This window comes from Emys orbicularis, chromosome 8 (assembly GCF_028017835.1).
Source record: "Emys orbicularis isolate rEmyOrb1 chromosome 8, rEmyOrb1.hap1, whole genome shotgun sequence".
In the NCBI taxonomy this organism is placed as follows: domain Eukaryota; kingdom Metazoa; phylum Chordata; order Testudines; family Emydidae; genus Emys; species Emys orbicularis.
The window spans coordinates 42,812,946-42,838,892 of NC_088690.1; the positions used below are offsets into that span (position 1 = coordinate 42,812,946).

The following is a 25,947-nucleotide window of genomic DNA, read 5'->3' on the forward strand; positions in this document are numbered from 1 at the left end:
AAACAAAGAACATTTTTTTTTCAGGTCAATTCCTTACTTATAGATGTTGACCTTTGTATTTGAGCTGTTTTTTCCCACTCCAAAACAATAAAATAGACTGGAAAAAGTGGATAGAAACAGTGTAATTTGCATGCCTTTAAAAAGTTATTTGAATTAATTAATTCCAAAATAACAAGTTATATATTGCCAATGAAAACAGGAAGAATGGAAGGTGTTTAAAAAAAGCCATGATACTTAATGGTCTGATTTTAAAATGTATTTAATTTTTGTAAAGTATCTGAAGTTTCTGGTTTTGTAGCAAATTCAGATTTGAAGTTTACATGTATTTAGACAGCTAATTATTGCTACATGAAAATTCAGATATTAACACAATTTCCAATAGAATACATCACAAATCACAGCTGTATGATAACATTTTATGAAATGAATATAATGGAAAATTGCACTTGTGTCCATAAGGCAATTATTGTAAATTACTTTGCTATGGAAACACACTTCAGCCATCTGTTGGCATTTCATAGTGTGTGTGGCTTATTTCAGTTTAAGATGGTGCAGTATTTAAATATAGTCAACCCGTTCGTGAAATTGGTTTGAAGACAACTTTTGCTCTTCCTTGAAAATGTGTATTATAAAACAAGGTGTGAGTGTGATGGAGCTCCTTTCATATTTTTATGGCATAGGAAGATTCATCATACTAACTAGAATATTAGACTGCAGACATTAATTGAGCTATGCAACATTATGATTTATAGTTGTCTGTAAACATGAAATTTAAGAGGTTGTTTAGATTGTAAAAGTCAGCTAAAGAGTTGAAAAGTACAGTAGTAGCTGAATGCATCCTTTTTTTCCACAAAGGGGCTGATCCTATTCCCATTGAAGTCAGTGGCCAAACTTCCAATATCTTCAATTGGAACAGGATTGATTGCAAAATTAGAGAAAACTACATTGACTTATATAAATGACTTCTGAATTTGTAACATGTTGTTTTTAAGGTTTATGATTTTATGTCCTGGTATTTTACATCTTACAACAATATACAGAACTGTTTGGGGGGGTATTTCTGTTATAGAAATAAACAAGAGGTAGATATGTAAAAATAATTAAGAAAACATGGGACCCATGTTAAAAGGGAAATTGTTAATATAATCTACAGATGAGCCAGTTGTTATCTTTATCGTTAAATGCAATTTAAAAAAAAGGAGCAAAGCTTTTTCAATACTAATGAGAAAATCCGAACAGACAAATGTGTGCTCCTAATAACTCTCTTATTAAGCTAACAAAAGCATAGAAGCATACGAGGCATTGTGAGCTCTCCGGGGTCCTCGTTCCAAGAGACAAAAAGCACACCGGTAGTTGTCATCTTTGTCACTGTAATAAAAGATCCGCTCTGCTGTTCTCCTTGGTGGTTTAGGTTTCCCCTGCCTCATTGGTTATAAAATATGAGAAATGTTTAAGTTCTGTTGTTTGCCTTTCAGGTTTTGCTAAGATGGAAATGTCATTTTTGAAGCAAAAACCTGTAGCTCACCTGAAATGTTATAAATCTGTCTGTCTTAGAGAAGAGTTAAATCCTTCATGTTGAAATACTTTTCACTGTGAATGATTTTGGTAGTTTGTTCATTCTAGCAAAGCACCCACAGTAAAGGTTATCTATATTACACCAATTTGCTTTATATTGCATCAGACCTCCAAAATGTCAACATATCATATATTTTATAATGCATTGATTCTTGGACAATAACTCTTACTCTTATTGTTTCTAAAAGGGTGTTGGTGCCAGAAGAAAAGAATGATTGATGGGAAACAGACACCAGGCTGTAGACACTCATCCTTTTGCTTCAGATGCTGATTTATCAGTGCGTCTAGGTATCCCTTGTGAGCTTTGAACACGGAGGATCACTCGGGGTTATCGACAGTACAAGTGAAGACCTACAACTTTGCTAAATTATTATCTGCTCTCGGACATCTTTTACAAAAAGCCCGGATAGACACATGATAAGACAAAGGACAAGCTTCAGATTTCTGTGAAAAGCTGTCCTTTGAATATGTTAGGCTTCCACCAAAGTCTTCAACTTAGTAAAGCAAGTACCATATTCTAACGCTTCACGTTCAGTTGTGGAACCTGTTTTATAAGATACATACATAAATATATGTGTACATATATTTATAATCTATAGACTGTCCTTAAATCAATACTGGTTATAATTATCAAGGCAATTTCAAAGGATTTAGAGATGTATTTGTCAAGATTCCTGTCACTTCATGCCCTTTGGGTTACTGTATCTTCAGTGATGCAGCATTATCCTTCGGTGTGGGGACATTATGATGTGTGTAAGACTCAGATTTACACAGAAGAAGGAAAAATTTGGGATTACATGGCCTGTCAGCCGGAAGCCAGAGACATGATCAAATATGTAAAAGTGACCCTGGATCCCCCTGATATAACATGTGGAGATCCTCCCGAGACCTTCTGTGCAATGGTAAGGCAAACTTTTCAATGCTTCTTTCCTAGATAGTTTCAGGATGTTTCTGTAATAGGCAGAGGCAAAGTGGAAATCCCCAGTTAAGATCCAGGCAAAGCTACGTGATATTATGAGCTTGTAAATGTGAAAGGCTTCTGAGAAACAAAGCAATAAGAAATAAGCAATCTTCATTAAAACACATTAGGCTGTAGGATAAATGGTTCATTTAGTTAGAACCCAATGCTGTTTCAATTGAAATCAATGGCAATGCTTGCAGTGGACTTAAATGAAAGCAGCATCAAGCTTCTAGTGCACTAACCTTTCACCTGGGTGTCTTTGCATGGGTTATTTGTGAAAAAGAGTTTGGTGGCTTGATTTTAGTGTGTTCACATCATGAAACCACCATAATGTGGTGTAATTAGGTGTCCTTGTCCAATAGAAGCCTACAATTAGAATACTTAAACTTTATTGCAGGTTTAAGGGGGAGGGTGCATTGACAGCATTTTCAGGGAAGTATGCACAGCTCTAACCGTTGTTACTTAATGCTTCGTTATCATGAGCCATAAATGTTCACAGTTGTATTTATGGGCAGCATTAAAAGAAACACCATTAGCTAGGGTCTGATTTTTCAGAGGTGTTGAGTACCTGCATTTTCCTGTGACTTTAATTAGATTTGCGGGTGCCTAGCACTTCTAAAAATCATGCCCAAGGGTCTTAAGCCAGACTTTCTGCATCTGGGGTCCCTAAAATTAGAGGCCGATTGTGAAAATGTTGCCCTTGGTAAATAGTTGTGCCAGCTGTAAAGAACTAGGCACTTTGTATGTGTCAAAACATTACACCTGAGTAAAGCTTTATGCATAAATGTTTGCCAGGTCAGGTCCTAGGAGATTTTTAATGTTGGAAGAAATTTTCAGCTTGTAGAGGACTTTTTCCTTGCATTATATAGAAAATTTATTTTCTTTCACTAGAATGTTAATTTCTGTTGAAAACTATTATTCCTTGATAAGAAAATATAGTTTTGAAGTATAAATCATATATATGATGTTATACATGGTTCATTTTATTATGATATCAGTAAAGCAATAGAAATTTGTGTAATTTTAGCTAATAATTTTAGCTCTGGGAAATTAATGAGTTCTTATAAATACGTTTACTGTAAATTGAAATAAACTACTAAATATATTTGTTTGCCTGTATATTATCCGTATGGAGATTATTATTACTCTGTGACAAACAGGTCTATTCTGGGGAAAATTAACTTATGGCACCAGTTTCAATGCCCAGAACTCTTGAAGGTGTTCAGGTCCAATCACACACACATTTAGGATGTTGTATGCATGCACACATACACTCACCACATACACTGCGCTGATATGTGAAGCAATTACATTGGTTTTGTACCTTTTGATTGCACCACTTGCACTCTGCCTACTAATCTATCTCAACTAACATTGTTTCAAACAGACACCATTTTTATTTTAATAAACATAACTTGCCAGTGTAATATTTCCTTCTCTCTTCCTACTCAGGCTATCAGGTTGGGCAGCACAGCTACATACCACCCCTTCCTGAGAGCTGATTGATTTGCTAGAATCTAACCCTTATTAATATAACTTTTAATTCCATTACTAATCCCTGGTTCATAATGAAACCCCTCTGACTCTTACCTAGGAAACCCCTAGTGGCTGCTGCTGTAGTTTGCATACAGAACTGAGATTGTTATGAACGTGCGTATAAAGCTGAAATGACAACATAAAAATATGATTTGCTCTTTGTGTTTAGACAAATTTGGCTGTCATAGCCCAATTCAACACCCCAGTGGCTTAAAAATGGTAAAATTATCTGCAATTATCTGCAGCCTGCAGCTAATTTTCTGGATAGGTTAAACAGAAGCTTTGAAAAGAAGCCTACAGACGGAAGAAGTCATCCGCGTTTGTACAATTTATGGAGCAGAAGTGCTGATGACAGTAGAAATTCAAGCCCTAGAGTGCTCCTCTGGATTTCATAGTCAATCAAAACTAAATTAAGAAACAAAGATTATTAAAAAGTCTTCTGTGCATGTAATTCTGGCATAATATTATGAGGTGGACATTAAATGTTTCCCTCTGAGACTTTCAGCATCATTAATGCAGCATGTCTTTAATTACAAGTAGGCTCATATTACTAAAAAATAGGGGAAATAAAGTACTCTGTGGTGTAGTTAGCAATACCATTATTATGTTTACTGAAATAATTAAAAGAAGGGATATCATTCTTCTAAGTAACTTATAAGTCAAAATGTGCAATGAAAATGGAAACACTCTTATGTATGCAGCATAACTGAGTATAACAATTTAATGCAGTGGTATAGAAGCATTATTAAGTATAATTCCACCTAGCAGAATTCCTAGCAGATGTGTTATTGTGAAAGGTGTGTGTTCTTTTTTTTTTTTTTTTATGGATTGTAAATCTTAAGGTACAAATTCTACTCTGTTACATCTGTGCTATTCTGTTAATAAGCGAGAGATTGTATGGGTTTATTTGGCTAAAGTTGAGGCTGTAGTGGATTGCTTAATGTGAATCTTCATACATGTACATTTGAAGAGACTATATGAACGTGAAAGGTATTGCAGTCTTTACCTACATTACCTGAATTAATCCATCTATTTTCCATACCTTTTTAATGCTTAGGTTTAATTAACAGTAATTAAAGTTAGCAGTGTTTGCAAGGGTATCTTAAGTTCAGATAACAATGTTTTTTGCCTTGGAATTTCCTATTTTAAGAAATATTTTATTATATAGTATAATAAAATTAGGAAATACACTATGTGCACCATGCGATTGTAGGGAACCTTTGCCAACCCCTGTCCCATCTTTCAGCCTCATGTGGAGACCAATCACAATATCACTTCTTGCATTCACTAGAGCATGAGGTCTGTGCCAGGGTGAGTGGCTAGCCATTTTGGAGTGGATGAGAAGAAGGTGACCTTACACTTGTCCAGCAGGTCCTGAGTTGGCTAACCAGTACAGGGACTACAGATTGCAGCCTCATCAGGGATGACAGAGGTGGCACTCCCTCACATGCAAAGGAACTCCCAAGTGGTGATGTGCCTTTCTCTCAGCTCCCAATGTGGAAGTGCAACTTTAGTCTTATGAAAGAGAAAAAAGTAAATCTATGTAATGACAGTAGAAACAAAAGATGGCTTGGTGGAACCTGCAGGATGCTTGTTTCCTTTGCAATATAAAGGCAGCTGAAAAAAAATATCCTCATAAGTCAAAATTTAAGACTCAGGTTATGGTGAAATTAGATTTATTTCATTTATTAACCCATTTGAAGGCTCACTTGTGAATTATTGACAAGAATCTGTCAATTTGAATTTAGCTCCAAATTTACATTTTGTAAAAACTAAGCTAAGCAGAAATGTGCCAATGAAATTTTTAATGTGTTAAACTGTCTTTCAGTGGAAACAGAATTTTCTGAATCAAACCTACCCTTGCAGTGTTTGCACTCTCCTGCAATGTTTGCAATGCAGCCACTGCAACAATGTACCAAGTGCATAAACAAGTACTGTACAGTGTGTGTTAAATGTTTGTTTATGCCTGTTTTTTGTTTTTCTTCAGTATGTCAAATTAACTTAGCTACAATCGAATATTCAAACAACTCCCTTCAGTGTCAGTAGATGGTTACTGCAATAACTGTAGATGTGAACAAGATAAGGAATTGTAGTGTCACCATGTAAACATTCAGAAGTAATAAGAAAAAATTAGCAGAAAATTATAATGGGTCTTACAACCTGGAAACAACTGTATAATGTAACAAGTTTACTAGAGAGATAGCGGTAGACACACAGATTTTCTTTGGTAGACTTAATCGGACAAGCACCTAATTCTTACTCAGATTGTCTTAAATACCCATAGGGAACTAGTTTCTATAACTAGAGTTTGGCTCTGTCCACAAACAAGCTTTCAACCATCTTTGCAACCTTATGAGCGTGGTTGGTTCCAAACATAGGGTACGTCTACACTGCAGTCGAATGTTTGAGTGTTGTCCATGTAGACATAGCTGAGCTAGCTTTAATCGAGTTAGCATGAGTACCAATAGCCGGGAAACCAGGGCAGCAGAGGCTTCAGTGTGGGCTAGGGTGACCAGATAGCAAGTGTGAAAAATCGGGACTGGGGTGGGGGGGTAATAGGTGCTTATGTAAGAAAAAGCCCCCAAAATCAGGACTGTCCCTATAAAATCGGGACATCTAGTCACCCTAACGTGGGCTAGCTGTCCAAATAAGTACCTAGGGTCCTGGATGTGCTTGTACAACCCATGATGTCACAGCTTCACTGCTGTTGGTACTCACACTAGCTACATTAAATCTATCTTGCATATGTCTACACATGCTGCAGTCACACCTCCAAATGCAGTGTAAACATACCCATAGTTAGCTGCCACACCTAAGAACTGAGTTATAACCACATTGTATGTGGATGCAAACAGCATTTCAACCTTGTCATGTGGCACAGAATTGTCTTCCTGTAACCAGCATGCTATTTTCTTTGCTGTGTGGGCAGGACCCTCCCACCCCCAATATGTTGGCTGGTTTTCATTATTCCCAGTTTTCTGCACACAGGACATCCCAGAATGCATGTTGCTGGTGCAGCTCTGAATGCACTCTTACCTTCTGGGGCATTATGTATCATGGTGGGTATGGATTTGCAAACACAACATCAGTTTTAAAATAAATAAAATGTATTCCTAGTAAAATAATATTTATTTAAAAAAAACAAACATGCTTGACCGATTGAATTCCATTCACAGTTGAATTATAGTGGCTCACTGTCAATATAACTGTCAGGAATGTCCCCTGAAATCTTAATATCAGCTGTAATAAAAAAAATTGATATATAAATAAACCCATTTCTAGTAATATACTGCAACCTGCACTGCTGCTGCTAAGGTGCAATTGATCATGAGGCGATGGCTCATGGATTCCAAGTTTTAGGGACCCCCTAAGAACAGGATTTGCTGTAATAGAGTAGTATAATCTATATAGTAGTGTCCCAACAAACGCTCACTGTCTGAGGTTGTTATTATGGCGTAACATCACTATATGGCAACACTGTGTTATGATGATGTATCATTAGGAACCCCTACTTTACTGTGTGCAGGTGCGCTAGAACACAGCAAACTGTAGACTTTATTTTTGCAAGGGGTGGGTGAACCCGAACTGCATCCCAATACAATACTTGCTTTATGACATTATTCCATTGCCATGCCAGCCAAGAAAAGCTTGTGCTATAAAAGCCCATTCCTGGATTACAATACCTACTGAACTCATCTGGCATCTGTGGATTCTTCAAGTCCTGTACAAAGTCAAAAGAACCATTACTGTTACACTGTATCATAGTAGGATGTTCATATGGGTTCACTTTTAAGATGACATAAGACAGTTTCCAAATATTAGCATTTATTAACACTTTAGTTTTTGATTTTTTTTTTCTTTTTAGTCATAAAGTGACCAGTCCAATGCATAGACTAAGGTTCCATGCACTCACTCCTGCAAACACGTAACTGTGTACATATCTTTATTCACATGCATAGCCCCATAGCGTTAAATGGGGCTATTTATGTGAGGAGTTATACATGTGCATAGATCTTTCTAGGATCAGAGCCTAAGAGCCATCTCATTCCCTTTGCGTCATGGAACGGAACAGAGAGGATGAAATGCATGGAAGTACTAGCATCCCCTGCTGGCAGTTACAGGTTGTGTTTGAAACCATTTAAGCAAGTTATCCTTTACTCCATGTGGAGAAAAAAATTCATTACATTGCCTTGCTTAAGGGGACTAGGAAATGGTGAGACTGTAGGTGCTGTTAAATTTTCCTCTGAGTTAGTGCCACTCACCTTCATTGTTTCTATTGTGATTCAAGGTAGAAACTGTTTTATGGAGACTGAAATTTCCTGTATGTGAAAATAAGTGTGTGTATTTCCAGATGTCCTGCAAGTAGCCAAAAGCAGGCCCCGGATATTGGAATGATTAAGCCAGCTGTTTCCTCTATCAGTGCAGAGGCCATAATATTCTACCCTGAAAAATTGATAATAGCCCTCGATGCTGTTATGTTCTTCGACTGATGAGGCAAAGGGGCCTTTGCACTTAAAAATTTAGTCTCGATAGACTGAGAAGTGCAACACAATCTTCTGAGCTAATTTACCTGAAGAGACCATGTCCACAGATCTAGATTTATACAGTTTGATTTTGTATACATTTTTCCTCTGCAGTTTAATGTATCCACAACAGTCACATGCAGTGACGCCATTTGGATATGTAGATGTGAATATGGCTATGGATAGTAGTCTGAGTGTATTTTAATAATATTTTTGTCCTATAAAGCCAATGATTTCATGATTTTTGTTTTATTTTTATATTGCTCCTCTCCCTCGTCCAGTCCAGTTTCTTCACAGTGAACACTCTATTGCATGGATATTGGAAAGGCCTTGCGTTTTCACCATGCAAATACTTATGCATGCAAGTAGTTCTACATCAGTGCTGTGGTGTTTTCCATGTTCTGTTTTCTATAGAACGTTTCTGTTTCTCATCATTTAATTCTTTAAACAGTTTTTTCTACATGGACTTTATAAATAAAAAGAGAAATTAGCTGAAGTGAATTTTAATTGTTTACTTCATGTAAAAAACAGTTCCCTGGTTGAGACATTTTGTCAAGTTCCAGACCAGAGAGAATTTTTACTGCCAAGTAGTTGTAAGGCCTTTAAAAGGGGACAGCGTTATATAAGAGCATTTTCTTACGTGTAAATACAGTGTCTTTCCTGTGCTTGTTATATTTTTATCTGAAAAACTGTCAAGAGCCATCACTGTAACTCATCAGTTTGATTTTTGCCATCTTTACCTGCTCATAAGGCACTTTCCTCCAGTGAAAACTAGAAACAGAGCCGATTATGGATGACATTTACAAATGACTGCAAAAAAACCTAACTAAATAGCAAACAACATTTTTTTTTAAAAAAAGCACCCTGTGTATAACCAAAAAGTACAGAATGTGATTCTTGTAACTACTAAAACAGTTCTTACTATATGTTCCATTTTCTACTTCTATTTTTATCTGAGACTTCCGAAGTCTGGTAGACCCCTCGGCTTCATTGCCCAGATGGATCTAGCAAACAGAAACAATACTGTAGGGATAGCCTGCAGAAATATCCTGGAGAAACTCTAACAAGATGCCTCCTATACAGGAGTATGTTCAAATTTCCAGTGCCATTACACAAAATTTAAACAGTGTACTCCCCTTTCCCTGTCTAAAAATCTGGGAAGCTCATTATTCAGTAGAAAGCCAGTTTTTTTCCTCATTTAGATGATGAAATAAAAGTAGCTCTTGAAAATAATAGGGGCTACGTACAAGCTTTGTGCCCACACCCATGCATTCTTCAGTTTGGACATCTCAAATTTTATATTTTCAAGCAACCAAGATGAAAATGTTGTGCTTCTGTTGATATCTATATTCGCTACCATCAGCAAGAAAACTTGTCATTTGAAGCTGGGAGAAAAGCTTGGGTTTGGGGGAAGATGATTTAGAAGCAACCATGTAAAGTGAATATTATTGGTGATGCATTGGTTTTGATTTTTTTAAAAAAAATGCTGTCTCATTTTTTCCTATGGAAAAAGATGTTTAAGAGTAAAGCATGACCTCCACTTTACCTTTAAAAGTAAGTGGTTGAGATTTTTTATGTGGTCTATAGAGGACTCTGGCACACACACGTTTAGTCTCCTAAGGGCTGTAATACTCTAGTTTAATTCATGTTACTTGGGTCAATACAGAGGTAATTAGGTGTTTAGTGGCCTGTGATGAGCAGGTCAGACTGGAAACTGGAGGTTCCCTCCGTCTTTAAACTCTATGACGGTATAATTCTAGAAGGAGATTTTCAAAGCCACAAATAGGCGTTAGCATTGAAAATCTCCTCCTTGGAAACATATCCTTCATTAAAATTAATTTGCACCATTTAAGGACCTGAACCAACATTGATTGAAGTAAATGGAAAGACTCCCATTGATGGCTGGATCCAAAAATCTCCTTGCATATGTCAGTTGTGTAATGAAGATGTGTCTAAATGCCCTAGATCGCTTTGGAAATCTCAATCAATGACTTTCATAGGTTCATAGACTCTAGGACTGGAAGGGACCTCGAGAGGTCATAGAGTCCAGTCCCCTGCCCTCATGGCAGGACCAAATACTGTCTAGACTATCCCTGATAGACATTTATCTAACCTACTCTTAAATATCTCCAGAGATGGAGATTCCACAACCTCTCTAGGCAGTTTTATTCCAATGTTTAACCACCCTGACAGGAACTTTTTCCTAATGTCCAACCTAAACCTCCCTTGCTGCAGTTTAAGCCCATTGCTGCTTGTTCATCTTAGCCTCTAAAGGATACAACAAGTTTTCTCCCACTTCCTTATGACACCCTTTTAGATACCTGAAAACTGCTATCATGTCTCCTCTCAGTCTTCTCTTTTTCCAAACTAAACAAACCCAATTCTTTCAGCCTTCCTTCATAGGTCATGTTCTCTAGATCTTTAATCATTCTTGTTGCTCTTCTCTGGACCCTCTCCAATTTCTCCACATCTTTCTTGAAATGCGGTGCCCAGAACTGGACACAATACTCCAGCTGAGGCCTAACCAGCGCAAAGTAGAGCGGAAGAATGACTTCTTGTGTCTTGCTCACAATACACCTGTTAATGCATTCCAGAATCACGTTTGCTTTTTTTTTTTTTTTTTTTTTTTTGCAACAGCATCACACTGTAGACTCATATTTAGCTTGTGGTCCACTGTAACCCCTAGATCCCTTTCTGTCATACTCCTTCCTAGATAGTCTCTTCCCATTCTGTATGTGTGAAACTGATTGGTCCTTCCTAAGTGGAGCACTTTGCATTTGTCTTTATTAAACTTCATCCTGTTTACCTCAGCCCATTTCTCCAATTTGTCCAGATCATTTTGAATTTTGACCCTGTCCTCCAAAGCAGTTGCAATCCCTCCCAGTTTGGTATCATCTGCAAACTTAATAAGCGTACTTTCTATGCCAATATCTAAGTCGTTGATGAAGATATTGAACAGAGCTGGTCCCAAAACAGACCCCTGCGGAACCCCACTCGTTATACCTTTCCAGCAGGATTGGGAACCATTAATAACTACTCTGAGTACGGTTATCCAGCCAGTTATGCACCCACCATATTGTAGCCCCATCTAAGTTGTATTTGCCTAGTTTATCGATAAGAATATCATGCGAGACCATATCAAATGCCTTACGAAAGTCTAGGTATACCACATCCACAGCTTCTCCCTTATCCACAAGACTCTTTATCCTATCAAAGAAAGCTATCAGATTGGTTTGACATGATTTGTTCTTTACAAATCCATGCTGGCTATTCCCTATCACCTTACCACCTTCCAAGTGTTTGCAGATGATTTCCTTAATTCCTTGCTCCATTATCTTCCCTGGCACAGAAGTTAAACTAACTGGTCTGTAGTTTCCTGGGTTTTTATTTCCTTTTTTGTAGATGGACACTATGTTTGCCCTTTTCCAGTCTTCTGGAATCTCTCCTGTCTCCCATGATTTTCCAAAGATAATAGCTAGAGGCTCAGATACCTCCTCTGTTAGCTCCTTGAGTATTCTAGGATGCATTTCATCAGGCCCTGGTGACTTGCAGGCATCTAACTTTTCTAAGAGATTTTTAACTTGTTCGTTTTTTTTTTTAATTTTCTCTTCTAAACCTACCCCCTTCCCATTAGCATTCACTATGTTAGGCATTCCTTCAGACTTCTCGGTGAAGACCGAAACAAAGAAGTCATTAAGCAGCTCTGCCATTTCCAAGTTTCCTGTTACAGTTTCTCCCTCCTCACTAAGCAGTGGGCCTACCCTGTCTTTGGTCTTCCTCTTGCTTCTAATGTATTGATAAAAAGTCGTCTTGTTTCCCTTTATTCCCGTTGCTAGTTTGAGCTCATTTTGTGCCTTTGTCTTTTTAATCTTGCCCCTGCATTCCTGTGCTGTTTGCCTATATTCATCCTTTGTAATTTGTCCTAGTTTCCATTTTTTTTATGACTCCTTTTTTTATTTTTTAGATCATGCAAGATCTCATGGTTAAGCCAAGGTGATCTTTTGCCACATTTTCTATTTTTCCTACCCAGCGGAATAGCTTGCTTTTGGGCCCAATAGTGTCCCTTTGAAAAACTGCCAACTCTCCTCAGTCATTTTTCCCCTCAGTCTTGATTCCCGTGGGACCTTACCTATCAGCTCTCTGAGCTTACCAAAATCCGCCTTCCTGAAATCCATTGTCTCTATTTTGCTGTACTCCCTTCTACCCTTCCTTAGAATTGTGAACTCTATGATTTCATGATCACTTTCACCCAGGCTACCTTCCACTTTCAAATTCTCAACGAGTTCCTCCCTATTTGTTAAAATCAAATCTAGAACAGCTTTCCCTCTAGTAGCTTTTTCAACCTTCTGAAATAAAAAGTTGTCTGCAATGCAGTCCAAGAACTTATTGGATAGTCTGTGCCCCGCTGTGTTATTTTCCCAACATATATCTGGATAGTTGAAGTCCCTCATCACCACCAGATCTTGGGCTTTGGATGATTTTGTTAGTTGTTTTTAAAAAAAAAAAAAAAAAAGCCTCCTACACCTCTTCCACCTGGTTAGGTGGCTTGTAGTAGACCCCTAGCATGACATCACCCTTGCTTTTTACCCCTTTTAGCCTAACCCAGAGACTCTCAACACTTCCGTCTCCTATGTCCATCTCCACCTCAGTCCAAGTGTGTACATTTTTAATATACAAGGCAACACCTCCTCCCTCTTTCCCCTGTCTATCCTTCCTGAGCAAGCTGTACCCATCCACACCAACATTTCAATCGTGTGTATTATCCCACTAAGTTTCGGTGATGCCAACAGTGTCATAGTTGTACTTATTTATTAGCACTTCCAGTTCTTTCTGCTTATTACCCATACTTCTCGCATTTGTATATAGGCATCTAAGATCCTGATTTGATGTTGCCTCCCAGTTTTGCCCTGACCCTCCTTTCTCCTGCCATTATAGCCCACGCTCCCTCCTATTTCTAATCTATCTTATGTAAAAGCACAATTAGGAATATGCTTTCTGTGTATTTACATTCCATGTCATGAGTACTTTCACTAAAAAGCTTTTTTTCAGTATATTAAACCTGTTTGTTTATTGTGTAAATGTTTGTTTTTGGATTTCCTCACCTACAGACCTGTTGAAAGCAAGGGTCAAAGTCTCCAGTGGCTGGACAAGATTTGATTACTGGGATACATTTTGTTCTTTGATACATTTACTGCACTTCTAGGGCAAGTAAGAATGCTCAGATAGTATATTTTAACAATTTTTAACTGGAAAGTGCCATGTCACACATCCGAGAAAGACAAGGTGGGTTAGGCCCAGACCTGAAGAAGAGCTCTGTGAAGCTCAAGAGCTGGTCTCTTCCACCTTTGGTCCAGTAAAAGATATAACCTCACCCACCCTCTCTCTCGCTCTCTCTCGCTCTCTCATCCTGGGATCAACACCGCTATGACATCACTGCAAACAAAAATGTCACATCACAGTCTGGATATTAAAATATATTGTTTTACTTTTATGAGTCCCACAGCTTGTTTATAAATAACTAACAAGAACAGAAGAACCTATTAATGAATAATCTCCCAATTTTTCTCCATAATTATGCCATCATTAATTGTGGCACTGTATAGTAGTTAAGTATCTCTAAGCTCATCCTTTATAAGCCCCAATTTTCATGGGTTTAGAAATAGGTCTCAGAACAGGAGTAAATCAAAATACTTTTTTAAAATTAAAAAACAGTTGTATTTTTAGCATAATTAGTTGACTATTAATAATGTAAACTGTGTCCTTTTTAACAGTAAAATAATGGCCAAGTTACTGATGTGTGAAAATGCTTGGGTATTTTTCATATCCAAATTTTTTAACCATCCACGCATTTCCTTTCCTCTTTTGCACTGTTTCAGGGAACTGAACAAAGTCCCCCTTTGGCAAAAGGCAGAGAAAGAAAACTTCTAAGTTTGGAGTGAGATCATTCCCATATGCTTTGGTTTTGGTGCCAGCAAAGGACTCAGACCTTGCTGTCTGAACTGGTACCAGTTTTGCTGAGCTGCAGCATAGGAATAGAGCCAGCTAGCTCTCACAAATATGCTACCGTTGGGTTGGTTCTCCGTGTAGTGTTCTCAGACATTGTGGGCCAGATTCTCAGCTGGGGTAAATTGGCATAGCTCCATTGACTTGAATGGAGCTATGCTAATTTACATCAGCAGAGGGTCTGTCCCTGTACATCTGCTGCTTCTGTTGAGATTCAGGCCTGATACAATCTGTCTCTGCATTCTTCCCTGGGTACCAGCCCTTCACGAGTTCTTCCTTTGGCCTCACTAAAATAGTATCCTCTTCAAAGTGGTGAAAATTAAAAAAAACTGTCCTTGCAGAGAATACAAAAGACAGAAAGCTGGAGATGCTTCAAAGAACGCAGTGATATTACCTGTGCCCCCCCGACTGTACATGGTGGATTCTGGATCTGAGAATTTTTCCTACGACATACTAGTTTGAGAAGAAGCCACAACCAAAGGATTTCTCCCTCCTTATCCTCTTCCCTCTCTCTATTGGACAACATAAGCTTCCACCAGATGGAAAGGCTTCCATCTACACCCTCGGAACTCTATGTCCCTCCATACCCAGGTTGTCAACCAGTGGCAGGTACTTAAATCTTAAGGTCAAACACTTCAGTGGCAATATGATAGAAGTGTGCACTGAAATGTGACTTGTATTATGAGATCTCTCTCAGAATGCCATCTGTGAAGCAGCCACCTTCCCCGTACGCACACTCAGAGGAAGTAAACATGCTGTGCAGCAAAAGTACATGGAAAGGCCCAGAAAGTTTAGGGTTTTTAATAGGCAATATTTGACTCTTCTAATCAACACTAATCTGATGAAGAATTTGGAGCAAATATCATTCTGGTAGTTTTATCTTGTCAAGTGCCAATTAGTGCTAAAAGGTGAATTTGGAATGATAAAATTACTGCATAATATCAGACATACATCAGTGAACAGCAAGACGGCACTGAGTCCAACAGAAACCTGACATTTTTGTCCCTTTTTCTCAATCCCACTTTCAGAGTAATACAAGGTAGGTAGAGTATGCTAATACTATTTTCCAGAGTCTTGTTCTTCCCCTAGGGCACTTCCTTCTGAAACCTCATTTAAAGCAGAGGTTCTCAACCACCATCACAGTTGTCACTAATTGGTGCCCTTGCTAGCCATCTTAGCAGAAGCCCCAAAAACTGAATGCATGTGAGGGAGTCTTCACCCCATAGGGGTTTTCCCCACAGGTTAGAATTGAAATACTGCCTGGGAAGTGTTGGGAAAACTGTTGGTATTGCTAATTTTACTTTGGATCAGCTCTGGGCTTATGCCATATGTATGAAACCTTTCATAAGCACTAAAACATATTTTTAGAAAAAGATAAAATAACCTAGGTGTTTAGCAGCATCTTATAAATCTGCAAAATACTTTGCTGTGAAGATGTTCAGGTCAACAGTAAATTGCTGAGAAAGTTTAGTTGCCAATTTTTTGCTTTGGGAGTTGAGTACTAGATAGCTCTCTTCCTAGGCAGTTAGCCTTAGAGGTCTTTGGTCTCCGTCTCCTGTCAGGAGTGGTAAAGCACTGATACAGGGGAGCTTGGTGATAAGTTAGCCTGCATGCTCAAACCTTATGATAGCAGTGCATAGATTAATGTTGATCCTTCTGCCATAGCCTGTTCCCTGCATTCTATTCCCACATCAGGGATACAGGGAGTAAGTACAGGTAGGGGATCCAATGAGAACACCGCTCCTAAGCAAGCTGTACTGCTGGAGGGTGGGTGCCATCAGTGTGTATGTTATAGCCTTCAGAACAGTGGGACTGAGATCTACACTTTTCACTACAGATCTCAAAGAGTTTGTAGGTGTGCTCTCTCATCTCCATGGGAAGTCAAATCCCCACTTGTCTTATGTGCAGGATACCTCAGAAATTCTGGCAGTGCTGTCTCATGGAAACTCTGTTGGAGGACACGATCCAGCTCATAAATACTTAAAAGCAAAGAAATTCATAGTTAAGCCTGAAATACCTTCTTGCCTTATATTATTCCCCGATGCCTAAATATCGTATTTCAGAGGTCTCCAAACGGTGGTCTTATACTGTGGTTGCTATTATTTATTCCTTTATAGAGTCTTCTGCCCCGCGGTTCAGAAAGCTTTTCACAGAAAAAGTAGTGCTGCAAATAAAGACACATAACACAACCCAGAATATCAGAAATGACTTTACAAATAATGTTCAGGGACTGTAAGTGAACAAAAAATTAGAGTCCTTTCCTACAGTGTCTCCTTGCTCTGGAACTCCTATGAAATCCCATGGGTGGTGAACATGCAGCTGCAGCCATACAACAGAGCCCTTTGTCAGAATAGGGTTTTTTAAAATTATTTTTAAGAAATCATTTTAAAATTTACTCTTCTAGGTTTGAATCAGACTGCACTATTTTTATAAATTTTGTGTATCTGTGTGTATGTTTGTGTGTGTATGAATGTGATATAACATGACACAATTGAAATTGTAAGGAAATCTAATTTTAACTTGCAGTTGATTTATGAAATGATGCTGAATTCTTTGAGTTTGTGAAAATAACATATGATACTAATAATCCTTTAGAACTGATTTAGCACCAAATCCTATTGCAGTGCCAGTAGGAAGCCAAGGACTTGTAACAAATCAATCACTTGTAGTGACATTTTTATTACCGTTTCAGAAATGCCATGCTTTAATTGTCTCCCCACTTCAAATCAACTGCTTAGTCTGGTTTAGCGAAAGCTTTCTTCCCAGATAGCCTGCTAGTTGTGACTGTCCTAGCTTTTGGAAACCTAAGCTCTGTATACCTTCCTGGCATGATTACTGCTGGCAGGAGCAGAACCAAGTACCTGTGAGGCAAGTCTCAGTGTGCATGCAATTTAAGAGAGTGACAATGCCATATTGATTACTAGTCACATTTTCACTGATTTTTTTTAAAGTTACTGGGCCAAATTCTCTGACTTACACCCATTTCAATCCCTGGGCTATAAGTCAGCTCAGAATTTGACCTTTTTATTTTAAACTATGTGAAATTTTCAGCAGTGGTGTACAATTAAAAATGGGTTTGTTTTTATAACAACGGGAAAAATACTTCAAATGCTTTTGCATCCTTTCTAGCACAAATCCAAAAGATGAACTGAAGTGCAACTATAAATAGAAAATAAGCTTTAAGACACTGTTTCAGCAATGATGTCTTTGCCAGCTTGTAATAAAAAGGTTTCTTTTTTCCACAGACCCATAAAGGACTCCTGATAAAATCTTTCTAATCTCATTTTTTGTTCCTTACATAGATTAACCTTTTTATGGTTTACTGAAGCCAAAATACTGATTTGTCTCCAATTGGTTTGCAAACTTGTGAGCTGAACAAAAGTAACATGGCACCAAGGTCATGTCATGTAAGTGATAAACCTCATCAACTCTGGCACTCCAGAGGTCAGTGGTTTTGTTAACTCTGAGTTCTTGGCCTTGTGATTCTGGACTTAGTGGTATTATTATCGTTTCAAATGAGCAGATGGATTTTTTTTTTTCTGTGTGTTTTTGCAGCCATTGAAATGCTGGCAATCAGCAATACTGAAAGAAAACCGTTTCCTGTGTCTTCTGCCTGTGATATTATTGAAAGTCCATACAACACCAATACAGTAATGGTAGGTCAGGGGCATACACAGTTTGACACCAAAAACCACATCAGCAATTTGTTAAGAGCTGCACGTTAAATAAAATGGGACAAATTGCAACCAACCTCATATTTAATATATCAGTGCAGACACAAAGAGTCCATGCATGCAATGTTCCATCTCTACACAAGCAGAAAGCTATTCAAATTAATATGGACCATGGCATGCAGGATCCTGTAGACTCTGCATATCCCATTTCTCTCTTTAAGATGAGGACAGCGAGCAACTGCACTGTAGAACTCCCAGGCATACATTCCACATTTGGGCTTCACTTTTTCCACCCTGTACTAGATGGCTGGGTAATTATTTTGGAAGTGAATGTTTATGTCAAATCTACCTTTATTGTACTTTGGTAGGACCTTCAGTTTGTGGCACCTTAGAGGACACTCTCAGACTAAAGTAAGATCTGCAGATCCCCAATCTTGGCATCTGATTCAAGGACAAAAAGCTGGGAAGCAAAATAATGTGTGCCATGAAAGATGTGAATACTCCATGTAAGAAATTCTGTGTGCAGGTCCAGGACTGCTTTCTGATGAGAGTAATGAAGTTTGTGCTGGATACTTCATTCAGGGGAAATAACTTATGATTGTATAAAGAGTGAGTTAGTTTTTTAGGGACTGTATGGCTGTAGGGTTGTTGACACAAGTTTATTTTTGGAAGTTAATATTAGATGCTAAGACTAAGTTATGGCAAAGCTTGTGACAAATGGCTATATACAATGTGCTGTTTGGCACTGCTGAAAAAAATGATGATGCAGTTGACTTGAATCAGAGAGGTAAAATAGCACTAGTGGGTTTTTGAGAGAGGGGAGAAGAGGTTTTATAAAGTTTTTCAGTTCCCATCTTGGAAGTGTTGTGGAGGATGCTTCTAAGTAATAGCTGTACAAATAATCGCAGATTACAGTGTCATACAACTCCATTAACTAGGTGAAGAAAAAATAGCAACATTTTCATTTTAATGAGATGTCAGGTCTCTCCCTCGCTGTACCATGCATCTTAATGTACCTTGCTGTCTGTACTGACTTGAGGCTCCAAGGCTTTGTCATTACTTGGCAATTCCTTTCTCTAATTTCTTGTGACACATGGTGCTTAAATCCACAAGAAATGTGAGGTAAGGCAGGATTCCTGCAGACTGACTCGCCTTAAGAAGAGCCTTCATTTGCATTATTCATTAGATAAAGGCACTGATTTGCATCTCATTTTGGTTGTCTCAATTTCCAGGCAGAGGATGCAGGAGAATTCTCAAGATTGCTAATTTTTTATTATATTAACAGCATTCATGTGGGAATAAGTCTCCATTGTTTGCTGCTCTATATTTTGTCTTACACTTATCTTAAATGCCTCCAAAAATGATGTGCCATTGGTCCAGGGGTGGGCAAACTTTTTGGGCCAAGAGCCACATCTGGGTGGAGAAATTGTATGCAGGGCTGGGGCATGGGGTTGGGGTGCGGGAGGGGGTGCAGGATGGAGTGTGGGGTGTGGGAGGGGGTGCGGTGTATGGCAAGGGGCTCAGGGCAGGGGGTTGGGGTGCACAGGGGTGCAGGGTGCTCAGGGCAGGGGGTTGGGGTGCAGGGTGTACGAGGGGGCTCAGGGCAGGGAGTTGGGGTGTGAGGTGCAGGTAGGGGGCTTAGGGCAGGGAGTTGGGGGGCAGGGTGCAGGAGGGGTTCGAGCTCCGGCCCGGCGCCGCTTACCTAAAGCGGCTCCGGGGTGGCAGCGGCGTGCACTGGGTCCAGGGCAGGTTCCCTGCATCCCCGGCCCCGGCCCCGCGTCGCTCCAGGAAGCCCTGCGGCCCCTGGGGGAGAGGAGGCGGAGGGCTCTGCGTGCGCGTACCTCCCCCGAAGCTCCCATTGGACGCGGTTCCCCATTCCCGGCCAATGGGAGCTGCGGGGGAGGTACCTGGAGCCAAGGGCAACACACGGAGTTCTCTGCCCCCCCTGCCCGGGGGCCGCTTCTGAGAGCAGCGCCGGACCCGGCGCCATGGGGGGCAATCCTGCGGGCCGGATCCAAAGCCCTGAGGGGCCGGATCCATCCCGCGGGCTGTAGTTTGCCCACCCCTGCATTGGTCCTTTAATAGTAAAATATAGATCTCTACTATTCAAGGAAAGGTATTAAATTGCTATCATTACAATTTTAAAAGTTTATTTATTTGAAGCATAATTCCATATGTAGTCAATAATTGTAATTAGATTGTAATTGTCTGGTTTCTATTTTTATAAGGTTATAAAGCTCAGATGCAGAGGCTTGTATAGCTGTAATGGTTGTGTATAATTTGATAGTATCTGAAGGTTTTTTCGCCATTCAGTAGTCTGAAGCAGTAGCATGTTAAGAATGTTATTCATTCTGTTAAATAACACAGCTGTTAAGAAACACAGTAACCCAGATAACTTTCATCAGTGCTTTCTTCTCTCCCTCTAATTCTTGCTAACTAATTTGCCTTATACTTCGCTTTCTCTCTCAACGTTTCATTCAGAAAGCTGGATTTCAAAAAGGAGGAGCTAACAGGTTTCACAGTTCTGTCTGCAGTATGTTGTGTGTTTTCATTATCAGCAGCATTATATGAGCTCTGTCATCCTAAGGTATTAAACACAGAAAATGGTCTTTTGTTGTGAGTGATATGTCCCTAGTGAACTGAAGCAGGTTTAGTTATTTGGTATATATTCTTTTAAAAAAGTACAAAAAATACAATTAACCAGGAAAGGCTCTGGATATCCTGTGCCATTCCTTTTTACACCTCCATCAGGAGCTAATGATTTCATCATGCATAGGTCTACCCAAGGTAGCTTTAATCAAGTGTGCTAAAAGTAGCAGTGAAGCTGCTACAGCCACACATGCAGTGGCACAGGCTAGCCATCTGAGTATGTACCCAGGGTCCCAGGTGGGATTGTTCTCCGGTAGCTACCCTGTGCTGCCACACGTGCTGCTGAAATGTCACTGCTATTTTAACGAGCTAGCTAGACCAAAGCTAGCCCGGGTATGCCTACACTTGCTGCAATCACACCTCCCAATTACAGTGTAGACCAGGAGTTCTCAAACTTCACTGCACCACAACCCCCTTCTGACAACAAAAATTACTACAGGAGCCCGCTGCCCAGGGCGGGGGAGGAGAACAAAGCCCGAGGACTTCAGCCCCAGGCAATGGGAGGCTATAAGCTGAGCCTTACCACCCAGGGCTGAAGCCCTTGGGCTTGGGTTTCAGCCCCGGGCTGTGGGGTCAGGCTTCAGCCCCAGACCCCAGCAAGTCTAACTCCAGCCCCGGTGATCCCATTAAAATGGTGTCGTGACCCACTTTGGGGTCTCGACCCACATTTTAAGAACCGTTGGTGTAGACATACCTTTAATAACCTACATTCACCTCCTCGGATAGTGGCTCACATGGCTAAAACAAATTATTTATTATTAGTAGTTTTAGTATTACCACCAAAGACCTCAGTTGGGTTGGGACTCCATTGTGTTAGGCTCTGTACAAAAACACAGGAAGACTGTATCCTTGCCTCAAAGAGTTTACAGTCTAATTTGAAACAAACTGCAGTACGAATGAAACAAGCAAAAGGAGGGAAGGGGCAGCAGGATGAGGGCAAGACTCATAAGATCTTGCAGTTACATAGACTATTTATTTGCACAATATGAGAGTTCCACATTATTTACAAGATTTTAAAAGAAAATAATATGTATTCATGACTGTCACTCAACCTCTCTATCATCAGATGGTTGATTTCTTGGAGGTGTCACTGCAGAAGTGAATCTGGAGGAAGAATTTGAAAGAGGAGAGGATAGTACCTTTGCACATGAGTTCAAGGAGGGCATTTCAAGTGTACGAGACAGTGTGGTAGAAAGCACAGAGTGCAAATACATTGCAGTGATACAATCCCAAAATGAGACAGGTTTACTTTAAGGCCTTGTCTACATTGTATCTTTTAACTGAATTTGCCTCTAGTTAGTAACTTGTCTGAATCTAAACATAGTTTATATCCACACACAGCATAGTTAATACATGGTTAGTAACTGCATCAGTTCTTGTCAATGACCAAAGCTGGCACGTGACTCTTTCTGTAACCAGGGCAAAACAGTTATTTTGCTGTGTAGAAGGAACTCCTGTCTATCCAGGCTGGCCAGTCTGTCTTTCTCCCAATTCTCTGTGCTATAGGAAATCCCTCTGTGTACTGGTGTGTGTCCTTCATTCCATGCTTAGTCCTCTGGGTGTGCAGAGTATACTGGGGCACTATGGGATAGCTCTCCAGATTTGTCCAGAACGTACAGATACAAACAGGGTTAGGCCTTGTGGTAGGTGTGGACATACAAATACAATTGGCGCACAGTTGCATTATATAGACCTAACTGAACAACGTTTTTGTTGAGTGGGTAGGATTACCAGGTGTCTGGTTTTTGACTAGAATGCCCGGTCGAAAAGGGACCCTGGCGGCTCCGGTCGGCACCGCTGACCAGGCTGTTAAAAGTCCGGTCGGTGGCGCAGTGAGGGCCCAGGGCTAAGGCAGGCTCCCTGCGGGTCCCAGAAGTGGAGGCCAGGTCCCTATGGCCCCTAGGCGCATGGGCGGCAAGGGAGGCTCCATGCACTGCCCCCATCCCCAGAGCCGGCTCTGCAGCTCCCTTTGCTCAGGAACCGCAACCAATGGGAGCTGCGGGGGCAGCGCCTGTGGGCACGAGGGAAGTGCGCAGAGCCTCCCTGGCCGCCCATGAGCCTAGAGGCCACAGGGACCTAGCGGCCACATCCTGGGAGCCACAGTAAGTGCCGCTGGGACCCTGCACCTCAAACCCTCCCAACCCCTGCCCCAGCCCAGAGTCCCCTCTCGCACCCAAACTCCCTCCCAGAGCCTGCATCCCACTCCCCCACATACCCCCAGCCATAAGCCCCCTCCTGCACCCCAATCCCCTCATTCCCAGCCCCACCCTATACCCCGCACTCCCAGCCAGAGCTCTCACCTCCCCCAACCTCCTGCTGCAGCCTGGTGAAAGTGAGTGAGGGTGGGAAAGAGCAAGCAATGGGGGCTGGGGGGGGGGAATGGAGTGAGTGGCAGGGCATCAGGAAAGGGGCAGGGTGTTCGATTTTGTGCAATTAGAAAGTTGGCAACCCTATGAGTGGGTCTTCTGATGCGGTCATGGTTGTACTGGGCCTGAGAAAGAAAAAGGATGGTATAACAGGACTTCTGAATTCTAGGCTAGGGCAGTATGCTATGAGGCAGCAAATAGGTTTGATTTTGGGCCCATTTAAGTCAATGGCAAAGTTCTCATTGATGTCGTTGTTGCAAGATCAGGTCCATAGAGCACATGGCTGAGCTTGTTGAAGCCAACCAGGGGAAAGGGCGAGGGAATACCATTAACTGCAATGAGAGTGTGTTGTGAAATCTCCTAGTTTGTTTGAAAATCTCAATACCTGTGTACGGGCTTTATTTTTTATACTGACTCTGGTAACATAGAATACCAGGTTTGGCCAAGAAGTGATTTAAACCATTTATTATTCACTTGTGTTAACATTCTCAGAATGTTCTTCCCTAACTGCTGTTTGTACTGTCTGGATTCTGTGATTAATACTGTAATGCAAAGTAGATACTTCTCTTCTTTATAGCAGAGTCTGGCACCAGTGCTATATTTAAGGGTCTTCTGACATTTCCATTATAAACTCTGTGTTTGAGGCTGTCCTAGTTTGTATCAGGCTGAAGGTTGGCAAACAAATCCTGGAGGAGATTGGATTGTATTTTTTGTAAGTAATAGCAGCTTAAGCCAGGTCATTGAAAATATAGGGTTTTATCAGTTCAAGATTCCTATTTTTGTCATGCTTTTTTTCTTAGAAATGTCTACGTTTTAAATAATTAAACCTGTCAGGTACTTAGGGCTAAATGCTGCCCTTCACAAGATAAAAAGTGCTTAAACTGAAGTTGTGATGACCTACGTGCTATATAAACAATAACATTTCTTCCACAATTAGAATATACCTTTTCTTGAACACAGATCCCCCTGATAGTGCTTGCAGAGCTACACTTGTGAAGCACATAGTCAGTATTCAGCCAATGGCTAGCTCCATATCCATACCTAACAACTTTATAGCGGTTCCTAGTTCGGGTTTCAAAATGTAGAATGGGGTTCCAAGCAGTTTTTTTAACTGACGGGACTCTGTAAAGTCTATTTCTAACTAAGAATAGTTTTCTGAAGCATATTTTGAAGTCAGCATATTCTCCAAAGGCTTTTCCACAATGAATTATTCCAAATAATATTTATCAAAAACAAAATGTCCTATCACAGCTTGGCCAGTGCAGAGTGAGCAAAGCAGCTGTTCAGTATTTATTTTTATCTTTGCTCTTCAATGAATGTTGGATCTCTGCCTCATCTAATGCCCATTCCTTGACCTTTATTGCATTTACTGAATAGCCCTGCCTCATTTGCTACAAACCTGTCCACTGATGCCTTATCTGTGCTCTCAGCTACACCTGTGTAAACTGGGAGTAAGTCCATTGAAGTAACTAGGTTCAGTCCCAAGCAACAGAGTCCTGTGGCACCTTTAAGACTAACAGATGTATTGGAGCATAAGCTTTCGTGGGTGAATACCCACTTCGTCAGACGCATGTTCAGTCCATAGCCCCTGATCTGGCTGCCCTGTGCAGCCTTAGCAGCATGAAGTAGCTGGAAAGTAGCCTTAAAGAGGCAGCAAAGGATTCTTCCTGTCCCAGGGAGATTCCTGAGGTGGCATAGAGCTGGCAAAGCCATTTCTCTACCATCTGTTCGCCTGGTTTCTCTCCACCTAGGAAGCATGTCAGGGTAGGGGCCATGCCAGAGTGGGAAGATTTGGGGCAGAGCACATGGCATCCTGCCAGATCTGTAGTCAATGCGGCAATCCCACAGGGTTGCTCCAAATTATGCCAGAGGCTGTTTCACACCCTAGCCAGTCTTATCCAACCTGTACACTGAATGAGGCAGAGAGAGTTGTATATAATCATGCAGTTAATGACTGTATTGTAAAGGACACTGTGATGGGGTGTCTACCCCAGCTGGAGTAGCAAAGGAGTTAACATGAGTCAGAGATCTCAGTTAGCCCATCTGGTTGCACCTGGAGGGTGAGCCATGCATAATTAATGATGAAACCCAGCTGGGGAGGGGCTGGGTGGTGTTAACAGAGGAAGCTTGGAGCAGAAGGGATCTGCAAGGAGCGAGGGAGGAACTCTGCAGTCATTCTCCCTATAGTAGGGCAAAGGGATCTGTTAGGAATAGGAAGGCTCTGGCAGGGCAAGGAGAAAACCCAGAGAAAATCTTGGCAGGAAGAAGTTCAGGAAGGTGGCAGCAAGCAATCAAATTAAGTGCATCTTGACTGCCTGTACTAGAGTCCTTGGACTGGAACCCAGTGTAGATGGTGGGCCTGGATTCCTCTACCAGCCACTGGTAAGGTGATATGAATCCCCTCAGAAGGGGATGTGGACTATAGGAAGCCCTGAGAAAAAGGTACAAACCTCTGAGACCAGAATTGTAGGTGGAAGTGCAGGTGAAGGGATTGGACATTCCATGGGTGGGGTTTGGGGTTTTTTTTTTTGGCTAGTTGGTTTGTTGTTTTTTTGCGGGGGTTGCTTTTTTCTTTGTTACTAGGGAAGGGGTGGGGACTAAAATGTGACCTGACTGGAGGGCTGAGTCATGCAAAGAGGCAGACCACAGCACGACTGGGC

General features: G+C 40.6%; 1 protein-coding gene across 1 annotated transcript in view; it reads left to right on the forward strand.

Annotated features, from left to right (window-relative positions):
* The first annotated feature begins 2,231 nt into the window (after positions 1-2,231).
* The window catches only part of NTNG1 (netrin G1), a 227,022-nt gene continuing 203,306 nt past the window's right edge, over positions 2,232-25,947 (forward strand). The window contains exon 1 of the mRNA XM_065409665.1: positions 2,232-2,477. Coding sequence (XP_065265737.1) covers positions 2,232-2,477 — 246 coding nt within the window. The remainder of the gene's footprint in view (positions 2,478-25,947) is intronic.